This window comes from Chiroxiphia lanceolata, chromosome 8 (assembly GCF_009829145.1).
Source record: "Chiroxiphia lanceolata isolate bChiLan1 chromosome 8, bChiLan1.pri, whole genome shotgun sequence".
In the NCBI taxonomy this organism is placed as follows: Eukaryota; Metazoa; Chordata; class Aves; order Passeriformes; family Pipridae; genus Chiroxiphia; species Chiroxiphia lanceolata.
Window position 1 is genome coordinate 31,229,471 of NC_045644.1, and position 21,575 is coordinate 31,251,045.

General features: G+C 45.9%; 1 protein-coding gene across 2 annotated transcripts in view; it reads left to right on the forward strand.

Annotated features, from left to right (window-relative positions):
- Positions 1-405: 405 nt before the first annotated feature.
- Positions 406-21,575, forward strand: part of ARID5B (AT-rich interaction domain 5B) — a 114,787-nt gene continuing 93,617 nt past the window's right edge. The window contains exons 1-3 of one of the 2 annotated variants that reach the window (XM_032695024.1): positions 406-485; positions 674-934; positions 13,200-13,425. In XM_032695024.1, the coding sequence (XP_032550915.1) occupies positions 465-485; positions 674-934; positions 13,200-13,425 (508 nt within the window). In that variant the 5' untranslated portion in view covers positions 406-464. Of the gene's footprint in view, positions 486-643; positions 935-13,199; positions 13,426-21,575 lie in introns of those variants that run through there. The other variant, XM_032695023.1, reaches the window with a different exon arrangement.

Here is a 21,575-nt window from a genome sequence, read left to right on the forward strand (position 1 = left end):
CTCGCGCCGCAGGAAATGGTCTTTATATTAGACATATACGGGCAGGTCCTGTCAGATCCGCAGCGTGCCCGCCCGCCCTTTCGGTCCCCCAAAAATCGCCGGGCTCCCGTAGCGCCCCCGCCGCCGTCCCGTCGCCCCCGCGCCACCCCCCCGGCGCCCGCCGCCGCCCCGCGGCATTTTTGCCGGGCCGTGCCGGGCGTCGGGGGGCCGGCCGGCGTCAGGCGGCGCCGGCGGCAGGACGCGGCGGGGCGGCGGCGGGGCGGTGGGGCGGGGGGCGGGCAGCGGGGGGGGGCGTCGCCGCGCGCGGCGGGGCGGGGGGCGGCGGCGGCGGCGGGGCGGCGCGGGGGCGGCGGCGGCGGGGGGCGGCGGGCGGCGGGGCCGGCTTCGCCCTGCCAGGACCTGCCGGGCTCCATTCACGCCAACAAGTTTGGGAGAATGTTGAGTTCAATCGCGCCGGAGCCGCGATGGAGCGCAGCGCACTGCAGGTACCGCGCCGCCCCGCGCCCCCGCCCCGCCCCGCGCCCCCCGCCGCCGCGGAGCCCCCTCCCTCCCTCCCGCGCTCCCCTCCCGCCGCCCTCCTCCTCCTCCTCCTCCTGCCCCTGCGCGGCGCGGTGCGGCGCGGCGCGGCGCGGAGCCGGCGCTGATGCCGCTGCCGTGTTGTTGTTCCCCGCAGTGGGTCGGCGCCCCGTGCGGCTCGCACGGCCCCTACGTCTTCTACAGGGCGTTCCGCTTCCAGCGCCGCGGCGGCGGCCGGGCGCGGGTCCTCTCCCTCGGCGACTTCTTCTTCGTGCGGTGCCGCGCGGAGGAGCCCGCCTGCATCGCGGAGCTGCAGCTGCTCTGGGAGGAGCGCACCAGCCGGCAACTTCTCTCCAGCGCCAAACTTTATTTTCTCCCCGAGGACACCCCGCAGGGCAGGACCAGTGACCATGGCGAGGTGGTAAACGCGGCGCCGGCCCCCTCCCCTTTCCCCTCCCGCGCCCGTCCCCACCTGTATGTCCAGGCTCGGCTCCCCCCTTCCCTCCCGTTTGCTTCCCCCACCCGCGCCCCCCTCCCCGCCATGCGTGGCGGGGCAGCGTGGAGGGGCCGCGCCGTCGGGGCGCACCGGTGCGCGCTGCCAGGGAACTTGTGCGGGCGGAGGGAAGGCGGGAGGGGGTCGCGGTGCGGGGCGCCCCCGGCCCGGCGGGCAGTGGAGGGTGTGCGGGGCTCGCCTTGTCCTTCTCCCACATCGTTAACAAAAAAAAAAAAAAATAAAAAATCCAAAAAACCCAAAAGACGCGGAAAAGCGGGGAGAAAAACACGTCGGGGTGATTTCGATATTGTTCGGGGCTTTTTTTAAGTATTCGATATGTTTAAGAGGGCGGAAATTACGAAATGGAGGCAGAGGGAGATCAAACGCTCTCGAGCTGGCAGGGACGTGTTGAATAAAGTGATAAATGACAGGTACGGGAATAATACATTCAAATAACTTGCAGATATGCCTGGGCGTATTTCGGAGCCGCCGCGCTCCCGGCGCAAACGCGCTGCGCGCCGGCACCTCCGCCCGCGGCCGCGCAGCCCGGGATGGGGCCGCGCAGCCCCGCACCGCCCCGCCCCAGCCCCGAACCCTCCCGTTATCTGCTTCGCTAATTCATTGCTTCGGCCGTCCCCGGTCTGGGGCGGGGGATGGAGAGGGTCCCCGAGACGGGCTGGAGATCAGGCGGGAGGGGGATGAGATGTTTGGGGTAACTTGTGTTGTGGATGCCGGAGGAGTGTGGGTTCGAAGGGGGGCTGTCCGCAGGGGCTGTTTTCGGAGGCACGCGTGGCTGTAGGTGCCGGCGTAGCCCTGTCCCCGCACACATGCGTACGCGACTGAAACGCGTTTCAGAGCCACCTTCGCTCGCTACCACCTCTTCACTTTAATTTTCTGTGCGTGCCGCTGAGATAAGGGAGCCTTTTCCTAAGAATCAGGGATATGACAGTGAGCAATGGATGCTCTGAAATTGCCCGTGGTGACTATTTAAAACTGTGCCTCTGTGTGTCTCGCGTGTGTGTAAAATGAAAGATATTTGGAAGGGGGGGTGGGGAAAGGGACACAAATCATTTTAATATGCCTTAATGATCAGCTCATGTTACTGTGGTAGGAACATCAGAGAAAATTAATCCTACCATTACGAGTAAAACACTGCTCTGGTACGAGAGTTCTCAGCTGCATGTACCCTCCTAATAATACGCACAATTTTATTTATTTTTACATGCAAACACCGCTAGTAATTAGCCGTGTGATTATACTTGTGCATTTCATTGGGGCTTTAACTGATGTCATTCTGCATTATTCAACCATATGAAAACAATTTTCAATTAAGATAATGGCACGCCTTGAAATTATGCAAATGCCTGCCGTATTGTGTAGAATAATTATGACAAATGCAAAGCAGGTAAAAAGTTTCCTAATGCAGTTGTGTTTTACACCCTGGTGATGTCATTTCCCCTCTGGCCTAAGTTAGTCATTCATTAGCAGAGTAGCAGCAGCAGCAACAGCAACAGCTCTGAGTGATACTTCTCTGGCAGGGGGCCTACAGAAACCGGCACTGAGAGCCAGGGCCTAGAGAGGGCAACATAACACTCCCATTAAGAAATGTACTTTGTTTTCACTTACTCCATTAGCTTGTTTATAGACATCGGAATGATTTTTTATGATCGATTTTTAATAGTTTGGAACGATCCGAGCTGCGCTTGGGGACGTGCGGGCTGACAGGAGACAAAAGGCTGGGTGCTGGCTAGGGCTGTGCAGGGTCCTGGCTGGGGGGGTGACCAGCCTCATCAGGGCACAGGGTGGCTGTTCCCCCTGACCACCCTGAGGTCTCAATCCCTTAGGTAAATGACACCCACATCTGTCCCCAAAGGGGCGTCAGGGCCGCTCTGGGGTCACAAGGCTTCCTAACTCCAGGCTGAGCTCCTTCTGCGGGAGGAGATGCAGTTGGTGGGTCAGAGGCGGCTTGTAGCCATCACGGTAGACTTTATTCGTGGTGTGGGACTGCTGATGGAGTAAAACACCTTGTCTTGCATTCAAGGAATGAAGTGAGATGGTGCTTACATGTGCATTGCAAATCCGCAGTGTCCGAGGCAGAGGGTGAGAGGGGCGCTCACTGTCCGTGGATTTGTCAGCGAGGGGAGCGAGAGGTTGAATCGCAGGCTTGCGATGGAGCCCACGGGAGGTTTAGGCACAGTCACTGGCAGCTACCTGCGCTAGAGGAATGATTAATAGAAGCAGCTGGCTGCCTGCTCTCTGTAATAGCAGCACTGACACTATGACAGTATTCAGCTAGTGGCTGTGAGGAGGGAGGAGAAGCGAGGAGGTATGTAATGCTTCTGTTAGTCAGAAATTTCTGATGGCGTATTTTATCTGATTGCCAAATGTTTGAGCTAATCAGCAGTAAGTGTAAATATAAGTCTTTTTATAGCTAGCTGAATTCATCATCCAGATTTAAATATAACCCCGACTGCTGCTAAAACTGGATGTTTCCACGCACTGGGGCCCAGACCCAGGGAAGGTTCAAGCCCAGATGTGCTTCTGCTGCGGTACCTCTCCCTGCACCTGAGGCTCAGCATCCCCATCACCTCCGTGGAGAAACTCCCGTTCACCCCCAGGAGCTGGCCAGAGGTTGCTTCCTGGGGAGTCTCAGTGGATGGTGAACGTGGGATGGGGCTGGTCACATGCAGCAATAGAAGTGCTCCTGGCCCTGATGGTCATCACATCCCAAAGAGACATGCATGGAGAGCCTGGCATCAGCTCTGGCGTCATGCTTGGGCCAGGGGTCTTGCTGCACAGGAGCAGCGGAGACATCTTTGTAAGAGCAACAGTGCCTTTGGGAATGCTGTTAGGTGAGGTAGAAGAGGTTTGTGCTACTTCGGTGAAAACTTTGTTGCTGCTTTTAAGACACAGGGGCCCGAGTGTGCTGCCTCCCACCTTGCCATCCAGCCCAAACACTTCAGCACTCTGGTCAAAGAGGTGAGGAAGAAGTGGCTCTCCTCTGTTCCTGGAGAGCCATTGCCAAAATGGAGAAAAGTGTCTTTTTCTGGAGGAAATCACTACCTTGCCCCTATTTTCTCGTCCACTCCTGGTCTGGCACAGTCCCCTGTGTCACCTCCAGCATAGGCTGGGAAAACCTGTGTGATGGAAGGTACCTCACACAGGGTTCGAAGGAGGATGCTTGGGGGGATGTGAAGATCCTGAGGGAGTGGCCCTAAGAGCACACTGTTGCACTTGAAACAGTTTTGCAGGGTGAGTGTGGAAAGCAGCCCCCCAGCTCTTTTGGCACCTGACTGGGAGAAGTACATGCTGGCCAAGAAAACCCCTGTCCGGTCCCCTTGCTCAGTACCCTGGTCCTGTGGCACTCAGGGAGCGCGAGGTGGGCTCAGCCCCCAAGTCCTCCAGCCCACAGGGTCTTGACCAAACCCCCTCCAGCTCATTTATTCCTCTGTGCTCCAAGGGGTACTGTGGGGCTGTGGAATGACTGACCTTTGCAGAAGCAGTTCTAGAGCAGAATGCTTGTTAGTGCTATGTGTTTTCATGCTTTTAAAGGTGTTGGCATTAATTAGACTAGGCTTAAAAATATATCTCAAAACTGGTACTCATTAAATCCAGAGATGGTATTTGATGTGATGCATACAATTCCTAAAGAAACCCAAACAACCAACTAATTCACTTTGCATGGTCTGACATTCCCTGCGTTGCCCTGCATTGTGGTGAATGGTGCTTCCACTGAGGCTGGACTGTCAGTGGGGATCTGCCTTTGGTTCATTCATCAGCAGTGAAGTTTACTACGAACTCATGTTGATTTCATCTCTTCTCTCGAACTGGGGATCTGATGCAATGCTTTTCGCCTTGCGAATAATCCTTACTCATGCAAGTAATTTACATGAGTAAGCGTTGCTCATACAGAGGAGAGGAGAGAGCTAGTTTCCTGTAATTATTTCCCTAGCAGTATTTTGCATTTTCAGACTAATTGGGGGAAAGGAAAAAAAAAGAAGTCACTCCATAAATGTATATCACTTTATAATTTCAGGAGAGATTCTTTGAGAAAGTTAAGGGAGGCAGTGGGTTTTTTCTCCCTTCATTTTGGGACAGATGTTCACAGCATCCCTCGAAAGTCTGATTTGTTTTGGAGGGGTTCTCCATGTGCAGAGGTCCTGCCCCAGTGCAGAAATGTAGCATAGGCTGGCCTGAGCGTGGTGTCTTACACCTGTAGTGCTTTATTGCCACCCCCCCCTTCAAAAATGTGCTACTCCCTTTGCACAGTAATAGATCTATTTTTATTTTTTTAAAAGACGTAGGAATCTGTATGCTCTTATTTGAAATGAGAACAGCCCTGTTTTAGTCTCCACGGTGTGTGCCTTATGCTCGTATCTGTCAACACTGGTAATGGCAACACGTTTCAAACGTGCAGATTATGATTATTAAAGGGTGCTTTAAAAATCATGCTAATAGCATCAATCTCCAATGTACACTTGCTCAAATTAATTCAGCTTTGTAAATCAGGCGCACTGTAATAGCAGTGTTAGAGGAATGGCATTTGTCATAAAATATCGTGGTTTTGGTAATTGCATATCCACTCTGTATATTTTTATCTCTCTTGCCACCAGTAGCATATGCTGGCAAAGGAAGGAGAGGGCAATGATATTACTCAGAGAAGCCACATGTTGCTAGCCATTAGCCAGCAATCTGGCATATCTGGTCATTTAAGGCAGATTTCCTTTTTTAAAAAAATTTTTTTTTTCCTATTCCCTCCCCTTCCCAGTGCATTCAGACTGTAAAATACACCCACTGCTCTCCAGAGTTGCTTTTCCCAGTCTGATCAGTGGCACTAAACATTAAACTCTTGTCTTTGGAGAATAATGGGCCTCACATGGTACACCCTCAAGCATGTTGAGATACAGTGCAGGCTGGAAAATAAAAATGTTCTAATTGTGTCTTTTAAATAAGCATAGGAGTGAATTAATTAGACTATATTTTGTCTTTAGTTGCTTAGTTACACAATAGTATTCCTAAGCGCAAGTAAGATAAATTGGCTTTTTTTGTGCTGCTTGTCCCTTAATCATAATTACTGTATTGCTCAGGAGAGTAACGCATACATAGATTTTGCATTTTTAATAATATTCAAACAATATGCGAATGATATAGAAAGTACGTTCTGATTCAGGCTCTCACATGCTTTTATTCAGGAAGAAGTTCTACTGCTATGGGAGCAATATTTGCATTAGTTGCTCAGAGATGTAGTTCTGGGAAATACATAATTGAAATATTCTTGCAATGCTTGTTCTGGCCCTTTCATTCACATTCAAAATAACAATGCCTTAAGTCTCTGAACAGTCATCCACTCTTGATTTAAGAGCGTTTTTCTTTGTGTGTGTGTGTGTGTGTGTGCGTGCGTGCATGTGCAGTGTGGGTTCCCACCCAGCGTTAACCCTGAAGAGCCAAGGTGCTCGCATGATTCATGGTGTCGTATCAAGTTGAGCTTTTTATTTGTAACTAAAATGCAGTCAGAAGGTCAGATGAACATCGGCATTTTATGGCATTAATCCAATGACCTTAATGCTTGGCAGGCGTCCATGTTTCTGTGCGAAGGTGCCAGGGTTATAGATAATAAAAGAGTTTGTTTTCATTTTCTGGGTATTTTAATCTTTCTTTGCAGAGCGTAGCCTCGGGTTTGAGGGGCTTGGGGCTACTCCCGGGGGCCAAAACTTTAATGTCTTGCTGGGTTGTTGAACGTTTGCTGCTAATGATGGGCAGATTGATACAGATACTGAACAATGGAAGGTTCTGGCAAGAAACCCCCTAGACATGCTCAGTGGATGTATGTGAAAATTGGCTCCATTGTTCTGCTGTATGAAAAGCAAGTAAATTATTTACAGATATTTGCTAATTAAAGCACATATTGTTTTACCAGCACAATAGAACACAATATAACAAAAGACAAAAGAATAAGCTTGCATAATTTAAACCTGCTAATGCCATGTACTCCTTCTTAAGAAAAATATAATTATGTAATCTACGAGGAAAGCTTTTCATACTGTAACTGTAGTAGGCAAAATTAGGAATGAATTGCTTGTCAACTCGCCTAAACTAAAACAGCTCCTCAAGATCTGTGAGCTATCTGATGGGGAAACATTTTGACTGAAGCCTGTTTTCTCTTTGGTCAGAACTTCTATCTGCAATGACAGATATAAATTCAGTTTGAACCTCTGCTTGGGAATGGGAGGAGGGAGAAAAAACCCCACCCCAGACAAAAAGGAGGAGGCTCACAGTAGAAATGTCATGTCTGGCTGCTCACAGCCAGCTCTGTGCACTCCATCTCCACCCCACTTCTGGCCCAGATGTACCAGTGTCCCACAGAGCATCCTATAAAGACATGGTGCTGCTCTACCCGAGGTCATTTTGCGTCTCTCACTTTGGAATTACGGAATCACGTGGAAAAAGCTGCTTGGTAGTACAAGGGAAAGTGAAAACCATAGGATTTCACATGCTTCACTCATGTCCTTTATCTTGGTCTCTTCTCTTGGTTTTAGACCCTGGCAGAAGAGATGAACACATCAGTGTGAGTTTCAGACAGCTCTGTGCAGCTGTGCTTAGGCTGGGGAAATACCTGTCACCTGAATTTAACAAGATCATTATAGCCCTTTAAAGTAATTAGCAGAGGATTAACAGATGAAAGGTTCTGCCTTGGCCTCTTTAAAATTCTCCCGTGTGCCAGGTAAATTCCTGATCTGTGCCTGTTTCCATTCTCAAAGCTTTCCCCATAGGTGGAGAGTGGTGGTCTCTGTAGGTCTCTGCACACAACCACCCTAGCAGACAGGTGCACTCCACAGATCCTTTGGTATCCTTGCTTCCAGCAAAACCTTTCTAGGGATGCTGCAGATTTGGGCATTGGGGCACAGCTCTGCCAGACAGGAACCGCTGCTCCTGTTCTGCAGGTGGGATCACTGAACCACAGGGAAACCTCATAAGAGTCTCCAGTGCTTGGCACAGGCAGGGGCAGCTTGCTTTCCCCCCAACCCTGCTTTGAGTGCCTCATTTGGTTGCCATCTCCTCGTGCATCCCCTAGCCCAGGGCAGACAGAGGTGTCCCAAAGGATCTGTGAAGTGCACCTGACTGCTGGGATCTGGGCTTGCCATGTAGTAGGGGACTGTATGGCAGTGTTCCTTGCAGGGAGACTGAACAGGGAACGTCCCAGAGCCAGACCTTTTTTACAACACAGCCACAGTTTTTCTGCTAGTTTGTGATCCTGCAGTCTTAAAGCCCCCCATGTGTATTCCCAATATGCAGCAGGGAGACAGGACCTTCTTATGCTGGAGAAAGTCTCTGAGAGCAAAGCAGTCCTGTACAAATGCCCTTTTAGGGCTGGATATGGTCCCTGAAGGAAGTGCTGCTTATAGGGGATGACTTGAGTTCAGGTTCCTGAGTGACTTCTGGTGAGTGGGCTAGGGCTGAGTTGACATGACCTGGTTTCTCCTGCTGTCCCAGAGCCCTGGTAGCATCTCTATGGCAGAGAAGAGCTCTGGACTAAAGGCTTTGCAGTCAGGGCTTTTTGATTTTACTGTGCTGTCAAGTAAGGGTTGTGGTACTTCCCTCAAACCCCCAGGTAAATGCATTGCTGTGGGAGAGGTGCTTATTGGCAACAAGCCCCCTCCTTCCCTTCTCCATGCCTGCAACATGACCTTCCACTCCTCAAAGGGATCTAGAGCAGGAAACCAGATTCCTGAGGTGAGAACTGCGTTGTTACACAAGGTATGGGAAGGTCCGTTTCACCTAAATCGCAAAAAACTAAAAAATCCATGGGATGTAAAAAAAACCCCTAGAATAAGACAGGCCTTTATGGCCAAATGAAATATGCAGTTCTATTATCCCTGGTGAATGCAGTCCGTAAGAGTCACACTGTATTTTTTAGTCCCATGGATGAATGTGTTTTCATCAACAGTGTACTGGGTTGTGAAATATGCATCCCCAGCTATCGACTGTGCTAAAGATTTCACAAAAAAGGCTTGAAGATGTTTTCTAATGCAAATCATACTGATCTGATAAATGACATGCAGTGTCTCCTGTAATTATCAGCAAGAGTTTTTACAGTACATCTCCTGTTTCTCTCTAGGCCACGTATTTGATGTTAGGAGACAGCCAAGCAGGTGTTCGACTCACTTGTGCCCTCCAGAATTCCTTAAATGACCTTTAGAAGCACTGGAGTGAAAACAGTATCAGCATGTCAAAATTTTGAGATATCTCAGTTGCTGTAATTCTTTTAAGGCTACCTGGACGTCTCTAAAATATAAATCTTTCCTAGTTATTGGCAATGAGTGAGGAGTTGTGACGTACAGTATGCGGGTGTGCAGTCAAGATGTACGACCTCCCTGTGCTGCCCTGTGACTCCCAGCCTCGTAAGAGTTAATATTTCTTCTAAAATATAATTATCTGTTTTAAACTATTATAACTACCTGACCTCTTTCCCTGAATGTAAATATTTCAACCATCTGCTGAGTCAGGCAATATAGCATTCTATGCTTTTGGGAGGCTGTGATGGTTGCTTAGACAACAGTGACATAATATTTAAGCATAACGGCTCTCGAGAAGATGCTGTCCCCTTCTCCCTGGATGACTTCTCTGGAAATGCAAATCCAATATGCTCTTAAAAAAAACAAGAGAGGGATGAAAAGGGTTTGTGTCACCATCTTTCTTAAACATCTCCCCACATCCCACTTGAGAGGTGAAAGTATTGTACTTCTCTTAGAATCTTGTAAGATGTGCTAAAATTACAGGCTGAGTAGATACCCGTTTTAGAGAAGCAGAAAAAAAAAATGCCTCTTTCAGTAGTCAGTGCTTATTTCAAGACTTATACAACATTGTGGCTGGGAACGTTGGTCCATTGGACCACTGACCATTGATTGGTCAGTGTCCATTAAGGTCCATCCGAGATAGATCTGATTCCTGAGCTGGGCTGAAATCTGTACCAGTTGTTTTCTCATCCTGCTGTAGCAGGAAAAAACGGTAATTAAAGACTTAACTGTGCAATGGAGATCTTATAAACATATCACTTCAGAGCATAGCTAATGCACGATGAGTTGATTTTTGTATAGATATATATATATATGCTCTGTAAGCGACGTGGGTGGTTTTTCATGTTTACACAGAGATATAATTATGAATGACATGAAGGTTATACAGCAGATTTCTTTAATCTTCTAAAGGTTTGTTAGTCATGTGTCACCGTGTACCTGGTTTTTATTTATTCAACATCTGTATTCCTTTGTCATCTCGTTGAAGGGGTTTCTCTGGAAGAGCTGTGGCAGTAGGTGCACAGTGGTTGATACAGAACGGCTGCAGGGGCTCCTCTGGCTGGCAGAGCCCTGCGAGGTCCCAGAGCAGCTTTTGTTGTGACACAGGGCTTAACCAAAAAGGAGAGGAATCCTTTTGTCACCTGCTGCTCAAAAAATACGTAATGAAAATAAAAACCACAGTAGTTTAGGTCTGAGTGCTTGGAAAGGTTGCTTAGGAATGTGCAGAAGCTTGGCAAGGCACATTGAAATTCCAGAGCTGGTGAAGTAGCTGGGTGACCTCTTGTTTGGGTGGCAGAGGGGCAGGTGACCTCTTGTGTTAGCAGACTGCCAAGATACGGGGAAGACAGCCCCTCTGGAGATACCTGGGGTTTGGGCTCCTCAGAAAGCAGGAGCTGTGGCCACCTACCATGCCTTGCTGAGTGGCAGTGTTTGTATGATGAGGTGTCAGGGTGGGAATGTCTCTGGAGATGTGGCTCCTCACTGGTGAGATCCGTATTGGCAGCAGCACTCGGAGGAGGACTGCGGTCTGACCCGTGACCTCTGTGGTGGTTGAGGAGTTGGGAAGGACAACTCTTGTTCTCTCTTAATTGGACCAAAAATGAGCAGAGAGAGAGAGCGAGCAGTCCCGCTGTAGGACGGACAGGGTGACCCAAGGCAGGCCCTGAAATGCATTGGGTAATTTTTCCATTTCCCAGGTAAAAGTGAACTCAGCTGTGCAGCCGGGGTGATCCCTGGTGGTACAAGGGGTGAACAGGGATTTGGGGATCAGCTGGTTCCCCCTCCATGGCAGCCCGGGCAGAGACAGTGAGTGCACCAACATCGCTTCACCCTTGTTACAGTAGGGTGTTGTGGGTTTTTTTTTAATTCCTTTTTTTTCTTCCTGTGTACACATCATGTGCGTGTGTGCGAAGGTTGTATTCTCGAAAACAAGTTTATTCATTGATGATGTAACAGTGATTGTACTTTTCTTTTGGTTAATAAATTGTCTGCTCAGCTTACTTTGTATGCCAGCCAAAATTAGTCATACCAGTTCTTGGAAAGGATATGAAGAAACTAGTAATTGAAATCATAATCATTTGATCATGAGAGCTATTTGGAAAATAATATTTTAACCAAAAACATGTCTGATCTCCAAGTCAGGATTTTTTTTTAAACTGCTGCTAAGTAGATTTCTCTAGTGTGGAATATTAGAAATTGTGTAGTAACTGGTGATGGTATTCAACATCCTAAAAGAGGACTTCATCCAGAAATTGCTGAGACTGTCTGCAGGCAGTCTGATATTTATATATATGTATTTTTTTTTCCATCCTGACATTTAATAATCACCATGTAATAGCTATAAAATGCATAGCAACTACAGCTTTTTTATTTCAAGTGGATGGTGTAATGAAATTGGGTGAAACCATCCATTGAAATTGTGCTTTGTAGTACCCAGTGCTTGTTTACAAAGTATTGGCGTTTGTCATAAACAGAGATTTAAAGCATCACTGTTATTGTTTGTTGTTTGGTGGAAGCTCTTATGCTGTGCAGCGATAAAGGAAAAGATTTTATTACAAGCTTGCTTAGCATAGAAGCATGCTGTTCATTTCTGACCAAATATTTGTTATTGCACTAAATGTAATGAAGATGCCTGCTTATAAAACAGTTTTGTATTATATAAGGGAGAGTGGAATATCAGATCTGGTTTTTTTACTAGAGATATTTCAGTATTGTGTGCAACTTGTCACAATAAAGCTTTTTTTTTTTCTTTTCCATTGAGCAGTATTTTATTTCCTGAGGAATGTGTTCAGTGGACAAAAAAAAACACACAGAGAAAATCAATCATGCTTTTCTCGTTGTTTAATAACGCAAAGAATTTCTCTCCCCTTTGCAAATACTTTTGTTTATTTGAGAGAAGAATTGGATTCTGGTTTATTTATTTCAAGAACCTGTAACCTTATTTAGTGCTAGAAATGCGTGGTGTGCAAGGTGTAGTGTGCAACCAGCTCTTGTTACAACATAAATTATTTCTGCTGTTTTAACCAAAAAATCTGGAGTGTATCTTGCTGGATATATATGTTTGTTTATTTTTTGAGGGTTTCTTGATCCCTTGCTCACTGGAGTCAGCTGTAAAACATTCTGCTTATTCATCATGACTGAGAGGAGTTGATTGTTTCCTGGAAGGTTAAAATCCAGCAATTAGGGCTGTTTTATTTGAGTATATGTTCTGGAGGCTAAACTAAGTTTAAGTGCTTTTCTTAGACTGTATGTTTTAGACGGGAAAAAAATTACAGTTCTGATCTTGAAAAAGGTTTTAAGAAACATGAGAATGTGCAAGTTTCTTTTGGTGGGAAGCACATAACATTTATGTAGTATTTCTTTTGGGATTACATCACAGTTTTATTTAATTTTAAGGACAAAAGTTAAATTCAATATTTGTATTTAAGCCAAGGGAAAATGTACCATAAACACAGGAATTTTCTGGTGAGTCAGAGTTCCAAGAATCTGAGATTTACTTAGTCCATTTATTTCAGGACTAGCTATAACCATTAGTCATCCAGCCATGAATTTTTACATTTGCAGCTAATTGCACCTAAAAAACAAACTTTCCCTCAGGGCTTTGGGTTATACAGGATGTGATTTGGCAACCTGCATTTCAGATACCTTTTAGGATCATTGCCCTGGTCCTAGAAATTGTCTTTAGATCATGTATATTTGCTTCCAGTAAACAACTAATATTTCCACTTAGATGGCAAGAGGAATAAATTAAGTACTAGCTATTCTGTAACACAGAAAAATTACTCAGCAGCAAGATATGCTTTTCCAGGAGTCAGTGCGGGGCGGTGTTATGGGTTTGTCAGTCCTCGTGGAGCCCAGAGTGACATGTTGTGTTCTCATTTCACTGCCTCTTGCAGGATGAAGTTGTTGCTGTTTCAGAAAAAGTTACTGTGAAACTTGAGGATTTGGCAAAATGGGCACAGTCCGATTTCTCCAAGTGGAAGTGTGGTTTCCGGGCTGAGCCGGTCCAGCCAATGGATGTGGGGAAGAATGGGCAGAAAGAGGCCTTAACGAGATACAGACAATCCACGCTCAACAGCGGCTTGAACTTCAAAGACATCCTGAAGGAGAAGGCTGACCTCGGTGAGTATCCCTTACTTTCTGCTGTGGGGAGGGGCCTGTGGGTGAGAGTCTTTCGAAGACGGATGAGCCGATCCCGCCATGCCATCCCCGATTCCCAAGGTACGTCAGAGCCTGGGGCAGAGGTGTGGCGATGGGATACCTGTGTGGGATGGGTGGTGGTGGTGAGCTCATTGCAGACTCCTTTGAGACTGGCGTGGGGTAACTCTGTGATACCTGTCTGCTCCCTAGACATGTGCCTGAGCACTATGGCTCAGACCCTGAAGATGTGCATGCAAATAATTGCCATGGGCTCTCCCTGAGGCTCTGAAGGCTGGAGGATCAGATCAGAGCCGTGCACTGTGGAGAGAGGAGGCTGGTACGTCTTCTCAAGGCCTCCTACAGCAGGCAGGGGCGAGCAAAGGCCTTTTACTTTTCCCGTCCCATCTTCTGGAAGCTCAGAGATGCTCCTGGTGCTTGCCCTGCTCCTGTACGGTTGGCTCTGTGTCTTGTTCAGTAGGGAGGTGGCCCTTCTATGGCGTTTCCTTGTCAACTTTATCTTAGTACACAACATAGGGCTCTGCAAGCACCCCACTGTTGTCTCCTGTACTTTCTTTCCCTGTCTGTTTTTTTAGGAAGGGAAACAGTAGCTCTGCTGCTTTGGATGGTTGCAGACAGGCTTGCAGCTCTGGGGCTCCTTTGGTGCACAGACACTCATACCTCTAAAATCTGTGGTGGGATCCAAGGTCCAAGGGAGATGGATCAATCCCCTGTTGGTAAAAATGCCTGTTTGTGGTATTAGGCCCCTGGATGCATAACAGCTGCCAGAGATGGCACTTCGAAGTGCGTACCAGGGACATTTCTTTCTTGTGCCAAGCTTTTAACAAATGTTCCATGTTTGAAACATATCAAGTTTAGGCTGTAATGTGTGGAAAGGTAAGAAATTAAAAGCTAAGGAAATGCTTTTGTACCTTCGTGAACAGGAGGTGCAGAGCCAAGTTCAGTTTTGTAGTGTCACGACTGTGTTGGCGTTGAAGCCAAAGTTACATGAAGCTGAAGATCTGTCTTGGAGGATTTATCTTCTGCATCTCATTTTTCTGATCTTATCAAATGGTGAAGTGATTTGTCAATGTCACATTTCACCATTAGATATGTAGGTTGGGAGATTAAAGTACAATTGAAAGTTGATCTTATTTTTCATTACATGTCCGGGAATCAAAAAATAATCCATGCAATTCTTTATCTTTTCCTTTACTTTTCTGTGTGGTTTCTTCTGGTTCATAATTACATGCAGTAATTTTCTCTTGCTATTGCCCTGGTATCTTCTTTACACACTACATTTATTTGCATTTGTTTGTTGTGTCAGAAGAATCTTAATGTTTTTCAGACAGAACTTTTGTGTGCTAATGTTTTCTTGTTTTTGTTTTCAACAAACAAAAAAACCCTTGTGGTAAGTTACGAAATTGCTATTATCTACTCTAGGAGCCAAAGAAAATTATCTTTAAGCCTAAAGCTTATAGTTGCATGTTAAGCCTTTCAAAGTATGGGTTATACTGAAAATGTTTATGGAATGCGAACTGTATGGTATAATTTTGATAACCCCACATTCTGATGTTGCTCATTTTCAGTTGGTGGCTCTGGCTTTATTGTTGGGTTGTGCTTTTTCAGTAGAAAACAGAATTTTGGCTAATGTTTGATTATGATTGCCTTTATCTTTATAATGACCGGTTGACGAGAAGTGAAGCCAAAGGTTCAAGGAGACATAAAGCTGACCAGATATGTTGATACAGACAATTGATCTAACCTCTTAAAGGCAGTAAAAGAAATTTCTTAAATTTAGTAGTGAGATGATTTTTTAACTATTTGAAAGACCCAAGAATTTAAGTGTATTTTGCTTCCTGGATCTGACAAGAATTCAAAAGAATGGTGATCTTCAAAGCTTGTGAAGCAGCTTGGTTTGGTTGTATCCTGTAGGCAACCCGTGAGCTCTGGTGTTTGTCTCAACTGTGAGACGGAGGTTTATCACCCACCAGATGAAGATTTACTTCTCTCATTCTGAGTGGTTGGTCAAGGTTGACATTGTGCTTTGGGAATCATCATCTCCCGAGCTGTAGGCACGGGCAGCAGCACAATGTGCGGTGTCCAAGGCACAGAGATTTCGGCTGCTGGTGTTGTCTCTTCCCTGCTGTCAGAAAGGCAGGTTTACTACGCGTTACGACGTGTGCCCGCAGACCTTTTCCAGTACTCAGCATCTTGCCAGTGGAACAACACTCAGCTGCAGTGTGATCAAAAGATTTATTAGCAATAACTTTTGCAGCAGGTCTCCAGCACAATGGGATGGGGTAGTTTTTCTCATACTGTGAGGGAGCACAGGGCACTGTCGTGCAAAGGTCCCTTTGGTGATGCTCATGTTTAACCCTGGCTGTAGATGAGGAAGTTGCTGAACCAGGTGTTGAAAAGGCCTAGAAAAACAACGTGATCTCCTGGACCCATTTTTTCCCTATGAAACGACATGTTTCCATTACAGAAAAATCCCATAGAAGTGAGTAGATTCTGCAGTTTTTCCTACTAGATGTTTTTGAATCGAACTCTAGAAGGTAGTAGGAAATTATATCCCTATCGAAGAGCTCAAAAAAACTTTACAGAAGAAACAAAATTATTTTTCACACACTGTCCAGGAGTGGGGAATAGTGAAATAACCTGGATGAAATGAAAACATGGCCGATGCAGAACCAGAAAAGTGTCACTGTGCAAACATACTTAATTAAACACGCTGCTGGGAGCAGGGCAGCTCCAAACAATAACCAGGCAAAGTGAGGCCTTGTGAGCAGTGTATGTCCTGTGCCATGCGCTCTGTGGCACTTGCTGAGCCAAAATTAAGGCAGCCCTTGGTTAATCCACAACCTGGAGAAACCATGCACCTATAATTGAAAGTTGACCCTAGTTCAAATGAGGTAGTTCTGTCTCCTTTTTTGTTCTCTCTTTTTTCTCTTTTTCTTTTCTCTTTTGTTTCTCCCTCTTTTCTCTTTTTTTCCCTTCTTTCTTCTTTTCTTTCCTTCTTTTCTCTTTGCCTTTCTTTTCTGCAGAAACGGTGGGGTTTTTTTCTGTAAAATGCCATTGTTTTTATCCCTAGTGAATTATGCAGAACTTTTTCTTAGGACTGTATTAAATAAAAGATCTTGCAATGGCATTTTTTTGCATGAGCTTCAAGATTTCAACCTGAAAAATGATTTTTAAGAATTATTTCTTTCTGCCTGTTGAGATATTTATGTTATACATTCTATCCCTTTCTGCAAATATGTCAATATTGAATGCTAGCAGTTTATGTCTTAAGACTATTTATAGCTTTCTGAATATTTCTTTCAAATGTTGAGAAAAATAAAGAGTAACAACAATGCAGCATATAAAAATAGAGTTGCTCAGGAATGTATTATTCATAATGAACATGAGAACCTGTTTTTCCAGAAGAATTGGTCTGATAAAATCATTCAGTACTAAGGCCGCTAGTTATTTATTTTTGTCTTTAGAATTATTTAGGGGATTTTTCTTTGTAATAAGTGGATTTGTATATCCATATTTGGTAAACCAGTGGGAAAGCACCAAATGAGGAATTATTTCATTTTACAAAATTTCTAGCAACTAAGCAATGTAAACACTATCGGTTAAATATGGCAAAGTTGCATATTTGTATTCCTTGGGCTATAGTTCAAAAAAAAATTCAAATTATTTCATATAACACTGCTTCTTACAGACTTCCTTTAAGTGAAGTATGAAAGCTGCAGTGTAAGCTTTATTGGCCTATAAATATGTCATTATAGTTGGACTACATTTATATGCTTTGGATTGTTGTTTAAGCCAAGAAAATATGTCTCTACAGGTTGACTTTTTATTGAAACCCTTTGAGGCATACAACAGAATATATTTTAGGCCAAGGTTATTAAAACAGCATTTTCATTTTTGCAGCAGACTCATTGTCAATTATGCTGCCACAAACTGTCTGTGGATAGGCAGTTATGAATGGTTTCATCTCTAAATGTGTCTTTAGAAAAAGAAATAAAAGATAGAAGAGTCAGAGCTGAAATTGAGAGAAGAGACTGAGGGAAAAATGACTGAATTTAGTGCTCACCAGCTCTGGTGGTTTGGGTTAGGCTGGGCTGCGGTGCTGCCTGGGCGTAGCCAAAGAACAAGTGACCCCTGTGCCTGAGGTGGGAGCTGCTGCCCTGGCTGGGAGTCTGCATCCCTCTGGCTCTGTCCTGACAGGGGTCTAGATTTGGTTCCCAAGCTGGCGTTGACACTCTTTTCACCCATCGTTTATGGCTGCCATGCCAAAATGGATAGTTTGAGATTACTGTGCATCAGGCACTCCTGTTCCTGCACTGGCAGCATTAGTAATGGGGATAAGCAAGTTCTGGTGCTTACTGAAGGGGTTTTGCTGCAGTTATTTCTTGTTTGTTTGTGTCCACGGGGGGGGGGAAACACCAATAAAATTTAGCAGCCAGTCCTGTCCTGTCTTTCATTTCCCACAGTCGTGTGTTTGAGGGTATAGAATCTGGATCTTTGTTCCCTGTGAAATCTGTGGAAATCAACTACTGCTTCTAGCTGAGGTGTATATTCTAGCAGTCACCTTTTTCTAGTCCCTAGGTGGCTTTCCAGCAGTTGTTTCCTGCTTCTCTTGAAGTAGCTCTTTTGAACTCTCCAGCAGAGCTTGCTGGGCAGGGCTGGATGCTGCAGGACTGGGTCACCCTCCCATTTCCTTCTCCATACCAGTCTTACAATTTGCATATCATCACTTGGAAGATCACAGCTCCTCGTTGGGTCTTATGTCACTGTAGAAATGGTCTGATCCACGGCATATTGCAGTGAGTTTGGAAGGACAAGCAGAGCGGGCATGAGCTGTCCTGCAGGAAGGTGCCAACCCCACGGCTGCCAACAGGCACTGGGCTGCTGGATGACCCTTCTGACTTCACTTGCCAGTGGCCTTGCAGCAGGCATGGCTTCTCCAGATGAAGGTTCCCCAGTCATAATGTAGTTAAACCGTGATATTATCGAAACTGATAATCTGCAGCTGTAGTGTGCTCAGACACTTGCGGTGACTTCTGGTCTGACGCCGACTCTGCTTTCTCATTGTTTGTCGCGTGCTGCTCAGTTCAGGCTCGCCTGGCTTAACTTGATGCAATAATTTTCTGACCAACTGATTGTTAGCTATTCAGAGTACAGCCACTTGGATACTTTGTGCCTAAGTCATGCCTCTACCTCTTCCCCTCCCCTTCTCCCCTGTCTGCACTCTTTGCCTCTTCCTTGTGCCTTCCTGTCCCCATTGCCCTAGCTGAATGCCATTTTGATCTTGATAAAGCTCCTTTAAGTGTCCCATTATCCCATTTTCCCTTCTCTGCCCTTGTTCACCATATGTTGTTTTTTGTCTTGTGGGTCAGAGTGACCTCTAACTCATTTTAACCAGCCCAATTGATACAGTTCTTTTGCCATAGATGAGGCTATTACATGGCTTGTCTGTTGTGCTCCATGGAGCCTGAATGGAGAAGGACGGCTCCCTTGGGAAAAAAAGACTGTGACCTGGCTCTTTCTTCTGCGTTTGTACAGCTTCTGGCACATGCCGGCACTGTTGCAGCAGGACGAGAACACCAGCAGGCTGTGGAGCATGGAGGTCTGTTGGGATGGCTGTTCAGAGAGGCCATGGAGCAGGAAGGCTTCATTTGGTTCAATATCTTCTTTTGATTTAATTACTGCTTACCTTTGGTGTTAACATGTTTGGGATCAGAGATAACCTGAGGTGCTGAGCAGACAGACGATTTTGTCTGGCCTTGCCTAAAGAGGGCAAGATAAATATTTGTTTTAATATCTGTCAACCAGTTGGTTTAACAAATACTTGTTGGCTTGTTGGCTTCAGTTGCTGTCTGCCTTTTAAATGGTGAAAGGGGATGCTGTTGTTAAGTCCAGTGTACCCCCAATAATTTAGTCCTGGAGGTGAGCCTTTCTCCAGTAGCATTTTGGGGCTCCCCCTCCTCATTTACCTTTCTCTCCTGAGCCACTGCTGCTCTCCTTTGCACCTTCCTCCACCTCCTTGGGAGGAGGTTGGTGGAGTCCTTCCAAGGTTGTCTGTAGACACCTGGTCCTTCCCGAGGCCATATGTTTGCTTGAGCAATGCTGAGATGATTTAAGTGCTGTTAATTTCTTCCTTTCCCTGGGGAGAGCCTACTTCATTACAAAGGAAGCATATGGGGGTGACAAAAACATTTTAATACGCAGCACTGACTATGGAAGCCTTTCATTCACCACTGGATTGTGTTGAACCTCATCTATTTGTGGCTCTTGAAAGGAGTTTTAACACCACACATCTCAAACTTCAAGCGTGCCTTATCAAAGAGATAAAATTTGGATTTCTTACCAAGCTTTGACCTGCCTTTAAGCCTTTGTAAAAGAGGATGGAAGTATCACCCCTGGAAATCAAGGATGTGGGTATTTTGTTCTTTGAAATATAGAAGGTATACCAAGAAATGTAAACAAAATCCTAGGTAACTTTTCTCTAGGTAACCCCTAAATCACAGTGCCTGTTCTCCACCCCCATGGTTCCTGCAGCAGACACAAGCTTACATGGTTATCAGAATTGTGCTGATAGTGGTTGTCACTGTGTCAGCGTATTCAATTATGTATTGGTATGACAGGGCACTTTGTCGTCGGTGTAGAGCACAGCCATTTGCAATTGCAGTTCTGGTCTATTCAGAAACATTGGAGAAGGAATCACCACTGCACAACTAGAGGAGGAAGAGTTAAATTTTATTGCTGAAGCTGGAGGGAACTGCCCCACGTTCTCTTAAAGCCGAAGTTGCAGCAGTTTGCACCATCAATAAGAGTTTTGTTGCAGCCTCTGGCTGGAACAGGGTAGCCTACATAATTACAGAATAAGTAGATAAAAAATAAGGACCATTCACAGACAGTGTCAAAGCAGCCAGTGTGGGACAGTGTCCCTTTAAAAATGTTTGACGGCTTTTTTTATTTTTGTCTGTTTTTAGCACTGAGATTGACCTTGCCAGGCTGTGTAATAACCCACATGTGTCTGCTCTCCAGGATTTTTTCCCTTCTAGTCACTGTTGGATCTTGCATTTAATTCTTACTGACCATGAGTTTTTGTTCCAGTAACTGGAAACGTGTGCCTCCTGCTGCAGTGCTGCTGTGCTCTGAGCCTGACTTTATCTCAAGGGCTGCCTTCTTTTTTTTTTTTTTCCTTTTTTAATTTTTGGGTTTAGAGGGTGCCGTTTTCCTCCCCAGCCTTCCCTCTAGTTTCCGTCCCTGCCCATATTGTTTCTGGGTCCCAGAGGAATCCAGTTTGGGACTTCTATTGTTTTGTGTCCCTGCGCTTCCCTTGCCCAGTGCCATGGAGGGAGGTGATCAGTGGTCTCCTCTGTGTGACGTGGTTGCTGGTTAGAGCTGTTGATCCCTCCTAGATTATCAATGCCTTTTTCCTGCATTGTATCCTTTCCACACAAGCAGCCAGAAATTGTCTGAATACCGAGATCTGTAAACCAAGCACCTATATAACGTGGGCCCCAAGGACATCCTCTTTTTCCTGCTTGGCTGCTTTCCTGTGCTGTAATTCTGCTGGAGCCCAGGACTTGGAGTCCTGCAGTCATCTTTGACTCCAAATACTCTGTTGAACAAGTCAAAGCTGTCTTCACACCAGCCCATGAATCAGGCAGAATTGTGACCTGTGCTGCCGTGCTGAGATGCTCAGCTGTGGGTGCTGTTGATACTATGGCCAGATCTGGGTGTCATTTCCATTCTGGGGGAGGGAAGGAGAAAAGCCAGACTCAATTTATTCACCACTTCCCTTCCAATTTGCTCTTCTTGAGTTGCTCTTTGTTACTCCCATGCCCAGAAAGACAACTTGCCTTTTGTTTACAGGCACAGTACGACGTGCTTGGCCTGTCATTGTCTGTTTTCCTAAGTATTTTAGTTCACTTCTGGCTAGTGTGTTGCAGAAAGGCCTGTACTTGTTCTCTGAGATACAATATTCATCTTCTTATAGATGACCCATCTTGTGCCATGGGAGCTTGTCAGAGAGAGCATCCTTTGTGCATCTGAAATTGAAGGAGGAGACTTGCTTTTTCTTCCCTTTCTCTTCTTTTTGCAAAATTTTTTGGTAGGACAGAGGCACGCAG